Below are 11,457 nucleotides of genomic sequence, written 5' to 3' on the forward strand. Positions count from 1 at the left end.
ACCATCCTGCTTATCCATTTTGCCCCCAAAACCTGAAATATTGGCACAATGGCCACAGGCCCTGATGAGCCTTACAGGTTTTTAAGAAGTCCCTATTCACATTCAAAAGCCTCAGATTTTAGGCTGTAAAACAAATAAATGGCAAACTCTATATGGGATTACTTATCCAGTATCTGAACATTCAACCACACTCAACAAATTTTGTTGTACACCCTCCTTAAGGGCCACCCTTGACCCATTCCCAAGCACTGGGGCCCCAACAGGTGATCATTTCACTGACAGCCGCTCCATCCTCCAAAGGATAGTACGCTCTGCTTCTGGATAGTAATGGAGGCATTATAACAGGAAAAGACCTGCTGTTTCCTAATCAAAATTTATAATCATTTTGTGGGGCGGAGTGGGGTGGGGCAGTATTTTACAAAAGGTTAACTTTATATTTTGCCCAGAAATTGTATCTTACAAATAAGTATTTTTATAATTGATTTTGAAAATGTTCTGAATTATTTAAGTTTTAATGATTAAGCTTTTAGTACTAACAGATAATTTCTGGCAATCACAAAACAACACTGCACGAATGTAGAACCAGTCTGATCTAATGCTCTGAGAGCCCCATTTAGAGAGCCCTTGTCTGTGGAGAGAAGTGTCGCCCGCCTTCCCATGCAATCATCCTGAATCAACACCGCACTTCAGAATAGGCCAGAAGGTGCTCATCCAACATCCTGTCCTTACAGAATCTGTTTCGTTACATTATGGTAATTGTGCTTCCAAAAATCCTGAGGTGGAAATACAGCAATTAACCAAAATATGATTTAAGATTACTGCTTTCTTTTCATGAAAAATACAGTATGTATACAGGTGATTTTGGTTAACTTTTAAAAAATCTCCAATTATTCAAGGCTTATATCATAAAAAGTAGATTAAAAGGCTTTAGGTGATCCCCTGGCTAGATTAAGTGGAAAAGAGGAAACTGAGAAGGTAAGACCTGAAGAGAACACACCATTGAGGAAGTCCATATAATATTGGAGTCTTCATGATCCATTCATTCATCCCTCTACCCAACAAGCTTTTCTTGTGCAGGGCCTGTGGCAGGGCAGAGGCCATCAGAGAAGGGGAGAAATAGGGCTGGGAGAATGGGGGTGGGGGATCACAGTAGCACAGCTATGATGCATGGTAAAATGAGGTGAGCGCTGAAGTGCTGTGGGAGTGAAAAAGAACGTGCAACTCCTGCTGGCCTCAACCTACAGAGACCTCATCAAAACTGGGGTGGGGCGGGGTGAGGGTGAGTGGGCACTGGAACTCAGCCTCGGAGCAAGAATACAATTCAAGAGGGTGACCCAAGGGAGACAATGCCGCCTGGGAACACCATAAACACTAAGCGGAAGGGGTGAAAATACATGACCAGCCATGGGAGGAGGTACCAGTCCAGCAGGGCTGACTGTTTGGGATTCAGAAGGCATGGGACAGAGGGTGCACCTGGAGGGCTGAGGCCAGGACAGGATTTCTGAATGGACTGCAGCGCATTCACCTTGGCTTCACTAATAGCAAAGCTGTAACGGGGTTGCGCAAGGTCAAAAGAAGCCATGCCTTCTCCTGAAAAGTAAAAATTGCTTTATTATACATTATCTGAAACACTGTGAAAGCAGACTTACAGAAAGAAGTTATCAGACTATAAAATGTTACAAGTATATCCTCCAGCAAGGCTTAAGTCAGCCAATGCCATGTTGATCTGTTTGTGAAGCGTTTTCTAAAAGTAATTTTTTTCCAGGTTTATGGTCACATTACTGTCAGTCTCTCTAATAAAAATGCATGCTTCTATTCTAGCTGCATTACCGGCAGAAAAAAGCAGTTATTTATCAACACCTTTCAAAATCCTCTCTTTAAGTATCCTACACAGACTAAGAGGAAAATGCTATATCAAAGACAAACAAAATGTTTAGCAAAAAAGACAGCCAAACGTGAACATGAACACACAAACATACACACACACACAAAGAATCAGGAGAACAAGAGGGATTTGTCAAACAGAACGATACCTTCTTCCTTCCTCCAGACACATTCACGGCATTCATTATTCACTGTTGTGCCTACGAGGCTGAAAATAAGCTAATTCATTTTTAGGTCCCAGAACTGTGACGTGAGCAATGCATTCATTATAAAAATATTCCTACCACATCTCTCAACAATAGCTGAGAATTCTCAGTGGAGTTGAATATAATAGGATCACCACCTCTGTCTATGGCAGTTGTACAAACCACATCATCTACTCAATCTTAATATCTTAAAACTCATACTGTGGGCTGATCCTTGTCAATGTTGAAGACTTCTCCTCCTAAAATTTGACACAATATGCTTTGCACGCCTGTCAGTTTCTTGATATGAGATTTAATGTTTCACCTCACTCTTTGTTTCTGCTCACAGGCTACAGATATTTCAAATGTGGTTCCATCTCTTGCCTTTCTTTTCATTGTTCCCTATTTCTTGCCCTCAAACCTATTCAGAGAAATTCTCTGCAGTGGATGGTGTTTATAGTGCAGATTTCATATATCATCTCTCATCAATATTCTAAATCCCAGACAAAAATCTAATTATCTATCCCCAAAAGAGCTGTCAAACAAAAGCTTAGACCTGTAATTAAGGTAAAAAATTATTTAAAATCAAATAACACCATTTTTGAGTTAACAAAATACTGTAGGAACTCTCAGAATAAAGAGATTTATAGGCCTTGGCAGTTGTCCCAAACTGTATTTTAACTCAGGTGGGGACATAGAAACAGGAAGAGTTAGGGCAGGTGAGGGTAGTAAGAAGGGGAAAAGGAGGGTGAGAGGGGAGTGAACAACTTCAGCACCATCACATTTCCTTCAGAGAGCCAGCATCAAAATTAAATTCTTACAGCAAGTCGATCCAGTGCCATCAATACTTGGCACTTTCTATGGGCAAAACACCAAGGAAACTACTTGAGCAAGAAAGAGACTGGCTTTCCACACTTTGACCTGCAACTACTTAGAATATGTTTGCTCAAACACCAAAGAACTGATTTTTAAAATGTCTTAAAATCTTCTTCATGTATCACTTTTTCCCATTAAAACGCAATTACAGAAAAATGGACGATGACACAAATGGAGGGAAAAATGAGGGCAGAGAGGTGAAACCAGGAGTACGGCAAACACATCAAATGCATATCATAAGGTCTCTCACAATTTTTAGAAGGTGCGTCTAAGATTTGACCCCTGACTTCCTGGCAGCACGTGCAGAGAGAGAACACCACTGCCTTCACTGTCTGGACAAGAAAGCCCACATCCGCTCAGGAGAAACTCAGCAATTCTGATACTAGACAGCAATTCGTCCCACAAGTCCTTTTTTAAAGGGCACCTTTTAACTGTCCCGTTTCACAGGGATGTTTCTTAGGAGGGATGACGATGTGGAAAATTCAGTGAAAACATTTGGGTGGGGTCCAATACTACACAGTCGAAAGACGTGGCTCAGAGAACAGAGAGCTGGCATGTTTGGAAGCCCAGGAAAATTAATAACTGTGGTAAATTAAACAGGATCAAGAAAGAAGACAGTTCTAGAATATGTCTTGTATAACGCTGTTTTACTATACATTGGTATGCAACCTGTAGGTTAGCTCAAAGTGTGTGTTATGTCATAGTTTTAGGGTTCTGATGCTAGACACTCTCAGATCAGCAACATCTCACCGATGGAAACACTGATAATAACAGGAGGAGTATTAGAGTGAAACTTAATCTACTATATTATGACCTGCTCACCCAATCAAATAAATTTTGATTTCTTTTAAAAGGAAAAAGTTATTACAACCACTAGGTAAAACTGCCACTCTACTGACCATCTAAGATCATAACAGGATTTTTCAGCCATTAAGAGAACCAACCTGACATGGACAATACTGTATTCAACAGCATACTTATATCCCCTGGTAAAATAACAAAATGGCAATTTTATACATAGAAAAGGCTTTTGAGACCAATTAGACAAGTGCCTTTCTTTTCTTTTTTAAATCATTTTTTACTGTTTGATTACAGTTGACTTAAACAATATTGTACTAGTTCCAGTGATTAGACATTACATTACATATGAAGTGGTCATCCCAATAAATCTGCAGCCCATCTGACACCACACATAGTTATTAGAATATTACTGACTACATCCCCTGTGCTGTAGTTTACACCCCATGACTATTCTGTAACTACCAATTTGTACTTCTTAATCCCTTCTCCTTTTCACCCACCCCCCCAAACCCTTCCCATCTGGCAACCATCAAAATTTTCTCTGTATCTATGAGTCTATTTCTGTTCTGTTTGTTCATTCATTTTGTTTTTAGATTCAACTGTTGATAGATATATATTTATTGCCATTTTTATTGTCCATATTTTAGATTTTTTTTTCCTTTTCTTCTTCTTAAAGAAGACCCTTTAACATTTCGCATAACACTGGTTTGGTGGTGATGAACTCCTTTAACTTTTTCTTGTCTGGGAACCTCTAAGTCTAAATGACAGCTTTGCTGTATAGAGTAATCTTGATTGTAGGTCCTTGCTTTTCATCTCATTGAATATTTCATGCAGGGCTTGGCAGTGCCCAAGTGAGGCCAAGCTGAGAACCAATGCCAGCTGCTGCTAGTATCAGGGCTGGAGCCACTTAAGGAGAGGTATGGGCATGCCGATGCCAGATGCTGCTTGTTTGAGAAATTTTAGGGCACAGGTGGCAAACACAAGGCCCGTGGGCCAAATCCAGCCCTCCACCTTGTTTTACTTGCCCCACACCTTGTGTCTACCCAGCAGCAGCGCTGAGCTCCTTGCTCCTAGCTAAGGAGTAGTCACATTTCTACAATTCTAAAATTACATTCGGCCCTTTGAAGGCAACCGGGAGGCTGATGGGGCCCCTGGTAAGAATGAGTTTGACACCCCTGTTTAAGGGAAGTACTAAGCATGAGCCAAGACAAGCCATTTGTATGGAAAAAATACTTGAAACATCTTGGGTAGCCTTGCAACTTGGTGGAGTGGGGTGTCAGGGAATCACCAGCTCAGAGCAAACAGTCATAGACAGGTTGATGGAGACTCAGACATGGTGCCCACCTGCCAGCTCTGTGGGGCAAGGTCTCAGAAAAGAACAATGGCCTCTGCCAGCACCCCTGTCTGGGGGAAAGCTGCCCCTCCAGACTCTCACCCTGATGACAGACACTTTATTTCTTCCCCATGTGTCCCATGCTTTTTTGAGCTTTTACCCTAGTACTGATGCTCAGAGAGAGGGACTCTGAGTAAGTCTGTGCATGGGCCCTTTAAGATAAGCTGCCTGGGACTCTAGCCCTCCATCTCACTCAGCCACAATCCCTGCTGGTTTTTACGGCCTGAAGTTATGGGGACTTCTCTTCCCGGCACTGGAACCCTGGGCTGGGAGCCTGTTGTGAGGCTGGAATCCCTCCTTTCTCAAGGGGGGCCTCCAGAGCCGAGCTATCCCTCCCAATTTTTATTTACCACACATGGGTGTGGGACCAGCCATTCTGCATCTCTGCTCCTCCTGCCAGTCTTAATGTGGCTTCTCCTTTATACCCTTAGAGTTGTAGGCCTCTGTTCAGCTAGATTTTGGGGAGTTCTGAATGACAGTTGATCTGTAGTTTAGTCGTAATTTGACCAGGTCCTTTTGTTCGCAAATCAGGTCCAAATAGACTGAATGACTTGGCTACGTACACAGAGCTAGGCGGTGGCAGGGCCAGTCTGAAACTCGGCGTCCCAATTACATGAACACCAGCTAACTGAGATGCTCATTTCTCTTCTGTGATGTAAACATATTTAGTTCATATAGCTATTAAATCAACTAATGCTAGCTTCAGGTTTTCTACCTTAAGTCTCATAGGTACTTCATTCAACAAATACTTATCTACCAAGATACCAAATGGTTTCCTAGCTTAGTTTGCCGCACAATAGCACTGATACTGTTAAACTTCAATAAACGGTAAAACCTAAAACAAAACAAAACAAAAAAACCTAGTACTCATACCTAAGTGTTAAGAGGATGGTAATGTTTAATATTTAATAGACAAGCCTGTCTAGAATTACTTTGAGACCACAGCATGAAATGCCTTTTCTATAGTGTAAATACAATCACCAATATACGACCAATCACTCCCCTCAGGAGAGAGAATACAATATGCCAGTTACAAGCACTAGACAGAATGGTAGGGAAGTGTCACACAAGAGTGACGTGTCTATGCAATTCAAAAGCTGAAAACAATTTGTGAATTAACATTTGGTGGTGGGACCTAAAGCAAAACATGTTTTGTTTCTAGAAGTTTAAAAAGGTATACTTAAACTTCTCTGCAAAGTACACTTGATTGTTTTAAGTTTTTAATATAGCTTATGTAGGGACTCAAATGCTATATGGGGTGCTTGAAATTGCATCAGGGAGTTTCTCAAACAGCAAAAAAACTAAAATTAAGAAAGCTGCAGTCAGGACAGGGCTTTCTATGGGAGAGCATTCACAGGGGTCATAACCACTCAGAGCTGAGCCCTGGAGGATGGGAAGACCAGCAGAAGCCACAGATTACCCTGACAACCGTGCTGACAGGCACAGGTGCTGCCACCAAATCGTGACCATGGACACTAGGCCAGCCTTGGTCAAATGTAACACAACATGTTCCTGCTCTCTTGTGCTCCAGATGCAATATGCTCTTTAAAATGCAATTTTGCTACACTAACAAATCAATTTCAAACTTTTCCCCCCACAAAAACACTGGTGTACCTACCATACGAAGGGCGAAAACTGTATATTTTTCAAAGTTACTAAATTCCTATAAGGCACACTCATAATTTCAGAAAAGGCCAAATATAATCGGGAATGCTGACTTGAGATACTATTAATGACAACTCATTGCAAGCTGTCAGGTTGCAAACATCACTGGTCTTTTCCCCACTGTTGAGTGTGCTATGGCACTAACCTAGATGCTGCATCAGGCGGGAAATGGGGCGAGGGGGAAGGGCTTAGACTGGTCATTTGAGAAAGGGCAGTTTTGGGTTCCATAAGTATTCTACTCAAAATCTTAGATGTAATAAAAAACCAAATTGTTCATTTATGTTTATATAGTGTATGGTGAAGGGTATTCCTTGTATTGTGTTGTTTTACTGTTTGGTATGTCTTTGACTGTAGAGTACTACACTTATAAAAGTACAATTTGTGGAAAAAAGTACAATTTTCCACAAAAGTGGAAAAGCATATCTCTCCAACTACCCTATTAAATCTACCATTTTACATTTTAAGAGGTTGCACCCGTTTTCCTAGGTATTAGTTACATAATACTCTTCTCTTCCTCATTCTCTTTCAAACATAGGAAAGGCATTTTTAAAATGCAATGAAATATTTCCTGCATCAATCCAGTCTCTGAAGCCCTGGGATAGTTGCAGAGAAAAAATAAACAGGAAGTGAAAGTGAAAAGACTATGGCATTGCTTTCTGCTTTTCTTTCAAACTGCACAGCTAAAAGATAAAAAATATTTTTCTCTTTGACAACTGAAACTAATTAGCGGGTGGGGATGGGGGTTATAAACTACAACTCAAAAACTACGCTCTTCGGAACCACACACGTGGAAGGCTCTTTTGGAAAGGCTGTCTTTACTTAGTGGGCTGAGGTCGGGCTCCTTCTCACAGTCCCAGTGACACGCAGCACTGTCCCCTGCTTCCTGTGTCTTTTTCAGTGCGCATTCACTCTCCTCCCTCCTCCAAGCAATGGTCCACGCAGTCCACGGGGCCATTGTGTCAGACCAACTGTTACTCACAGCACACGCTCATGATTCACCCCACTCGGCTCCCGGAGCAAAACGCTAGTTATTCTTCCCTCTTCCAGGGAGGGGAGGGCCTCGCGGTTGTCAGGATGGAAACGTCACTCCGACCACAGTCCACACTCGAGCAGTCAGTCCTCTAGGCTTCATCCTTAGCCCCCTCGGGCATTGACCTCCCAGGTGGGGCACAGCGGGCTCTGAAACTTAACTCCGGGTCAGGGTCCGGACACGGAGAAACCCCTCACGGGGTATTTTGCTTTTCCAGGGCCGGATGCCCCAGGGTCCCCGCATCCCAAGCAGGCCGAGGTGATGACCCGAGCGCCTCCTGACCCCTGGCCTTTCCTGACATCGGCCCCGGGAGCGACCTCGGCCTTGCATCGCTGCCCCGCGACCACTGTCGGGTCCCCCAGAGCGCCAAAACGAAGTGAACTTCCCGGCCACTCGGCTTCCATTCCACAGAAGTGGCCCCCCAAACTTTTCCAGCCGCCGCCCCTGACCCCTAGACCCCGGCAGCGGGGCCGGCTGTCTTACCTGGGGCATCAGCGGCCGCGGCCCCGATCCGCCCGCGGTGCTGAGAAGCGGCGGCCGCCGCGGGCGCCAAGACCAGGGGCCCCTCAGGAGCATCATCCTACCTCCAGGTCCGCGGGCCTTTTTGGCGTGGGGCTGCAGCGAGCTCGCCGCGGGCGCCCCGCCTCATCCAAAGTCGCCCGCCTCCCCCTTCCCCGCCCCTAGTTGGCTGGGCGGGCTGGAGGAGGGTGTGCCGCTCTTCCACTTCTGGTCTGTGCACACGCCCCAGCGCGACACGGTTTTCTCTCCTCCGACCAAAAAAAAAAAAGTGGGGAGGGGGAAGAGGAAGAGCGCGAGGACTGAGCGCCTTACGCACAGCAGGTTAGGTTTCGAGGGCCGCGCGCAGCCGGGCTGCTTCCCCTCCTCCCGCGGAAGCCCCCGCAGGAGTCAGTGGCAACCCGCCGCTTGCACCTGGCGAGCGGGAGAGCTCGAGGTCGGAGCCCGCTGGTAACTTAGTGCTCTGAGAGCGGCCCTTCAGCTCTGGCCACTTATCTCAGTTGGTTCGAGCGTCCTCCGTCGGGATACGCCGAGGTTGCGTGTTGATCCCGGGTCAGGGCATATGCGAGAGTCAACCAGGGAATCCCTGAATGGGTGGAACAACAAATCGAGGTTTCTCTCTGCCTCTGTCTCTGGCTGTCTCTGTCTCTCTCTCAAATCAATAACTACGGGGGGGGGGGGGGGGGGGGGGGGGGGCGGGGGGGGAAGAAATTTTAAGAGCGAAAAAAGGGCGGGGGACGTCAGAGGTCTGTCTGGGGGTTGGGCCCCTGGGCCCCTGGCTGACCTCTGCTACTAGTGACCACCGGGGGGCGATCGGACCGTAAGCCCGAAGCCCATCTCTAGGAGGCCCATCTCTGCCTGGCCTGAGGAGTCCTACTCGCCACATGGTGGCCCACCCCTAGCTCTTTGGAACCGTCCCACAACCTAACTGGCTTCTCTTTTAAAGCATGCTTTTAATCGTTAAAGAACTGGAACTTAGTCTTCCCAACACCTGGAGAGTACAATGCTTTTAGAGACTTTTTTTTTAAAAGATTCTCACCTGAGGAGATGTTTCCATTGATTTTAGAGAGAGGGGAAGAGAGAAGAGAGAGAGAGGAAGAGAGGAACATCCACGTGAGAGAGTAACCTCGGTGATGCGTGGAAACTGAAACCCAGGTATGTGCCCTGACTGAAATGGAACCCAGGACCTTTTGGGATACGGAAGGAAGCTCCAACCAACGGAACCACTTGGCCAGGGCGCCTTGGAGACTTTTTGTTTATAAAACAAATAAACATCAACCATTTAAGAGCAACCTAATCTAAGCCATCACATAGTTTACTTACAGTAAGTTGTTACCTAAAACACACGAGGCCCGGTTATATTTGAATTTCAGATCAACAACTAATAACTTTTTTTTTAGTGTACATATGTCCCAAATATTGACTGGGTCACACTTACTCTTTTTGAAACAAAATATGAAATATTTGGGATATACTTATACTAAATTATTTGTTGTTTATCTGTAATTCAAAGCTGACAAACACTGCAACAAGTAGCAAATCTCTCCTGATGATGATCTCTTTTCTTTATTGAAAAAAGATGGTGGTTTCTGTGACAGCAAAAACTGTCAACTCAGAGACAGAGTCACTTATGTTAACTATCATTTGCATTTCAAAATACAATTGCCCTGGGCAGATAGTGACACAGTAAACATTAAGTCCACATGGGAAGGTAGTTTACCCAAGTACTTCCCTTCTATTTTAGCTAGTGCTCCAAATGAAAGAAATGAGTTGTATGTTGACTATCGTGAATAATTCTGAAGTGAACAGTGGGAGCACAGATAAATTTGTGAGATACTGATTTCATTTCCTTTGGATATATACCCAGTAGTGGGATTGCTGGATCTATGGTAGATCTATTTTTAATTTTTTGAGGAACCAACATAGTGTTTTTTTATGTAGTTGCTGCAATTTACATTCCCACCAACAGTATATAGGGTTCCCTTTTCTCTAATAGGTAAGATATGGAAACAACCTACGTGTCCATCAAGAACAATGGATAAAGATGCGAGATAGCTCGCTCACACGCTCTTTCTCATTCACTCTCACCCTCTCTCACCCCATGCCTACACCATGCCTTCTTCCCTCCTTTCTTCCCCCTTCCTTCCCTCAGGCACATACCTTTTCTTCCTCTCTCCTAAGCTCCAAGGGCCCTTCTCTTACTTCTGTAACTTGTTTTCTGAGTCCACGCAGCCCAACTGGCTCACTTCCTCCACCTCTGCAAAGATAAAAAACAAACAAAAAGAAAATGTGATATATAACCATATATCCATTATATGTTATATATTCTCTATTATCATATTATATGCTTTTACATACCATACATATATACCATGGGATATTATTCAGCCATAAAAAGAAGGAAATCTTGCCCTGGCTGGTGTGGCTCTGTGGACTGAGTGCCAGCCTTTGAACTAAAGGGTTGCGTGTTTGACTCCCAGTCAGAGCACATGCCTGTTTCCAGCCAGGTCTCTGGTAGGTATGTGTGAGAGGCAACCACACATTGATGTTTCTCTCCCTCTCTTTCTCCCTCCCTTCCCTGTTCTCCCTAAAAAGAAATAAATAAAATCTTTAAAAATAAAAACAGGGAAATCCTGCCATTTGTGATAGATAACATGTGTGAATCTGGAAGTCAGTATGCTAAGTGAAATAAATCAAACAGAGAAAGGCAAATACTATGATCTCACTTTTATATAGAATCTAAATAAGTCAAACTCATAGAACCAGAGAATTGAGCAGTGGTTGCCAGAGGCTAGGAAGATGAGGAAAATGGGGAAAGTTTGATCAAGGGATACAAATTTTCAGTTATAAGGTGAATAAATTCTGGTGATCTGATGTACAGCACAGTGACTAAGTTAATAATACTGCAAAATATATTTAAAATGTGCTAACAGAGTATATATAAACTGTACTTACTACACCCCCCCAAGAAATATATGTGAGGTGATAGGAGTGTTAATTAACTTAGTTGTGGTAATTATTCACTATCTATCTATCTATCATATCAAGGTATCACATTGTACACTTAAAATATATACAGTTTTTATTTGTCAAGTATACTTCAATAG

The 11,457-nt window shown here is 43.7% G+C and overlaps 1 protein-coding gene across 2 annotated transcripts in view; it reads right to left on the reverse strand.

Annotated features, from left to right (window-relative positions):
• MCUB (mitochondrial calcium uniporter dominant negative subunit beta) overlaps window positions 1-8,598 on the reverse strand; it is an 88,278-nt gene extending 79,680 nt beyond the window's left edge. Inside the window, exon 1 of one of the 2 annotated variants that reach the window (XM_036025404.1) lies at window positions 8,318-8,598. In XM_036025404.1, coding sequence (XP_035881297.1) covers window positions 8,318-8,413 — 96 coding nt within the window. In that variant the 5' untranslated portion in view covers window positions 8,414-8,598. The remainder of the gene's footprint in view (window positions 1-8,317) is intronic. The other variant, XM_028507051.2, reaches the window with a different exon arrangement.
• Between the last annotated feature and the right edge of the window lie 2,859 nt (window positions 8,599-11,457).

The sequence above is a fragment of the Phyllostomus discolor genome, chromosome 1, assembly GCF_004126475.2.
Source record: "Phyllostomus discolor isolate MPI-MPIP mPhyDis1 chromosome 1, mPhyDis1.pri.v3, whole genome shotgun sequence".
NCBI lineage: Eukaryota > Metazoa > Chordata > Mammalia > Chiroptera > Phyllostomidae > Phyllostomus > Phyllostomus discolor.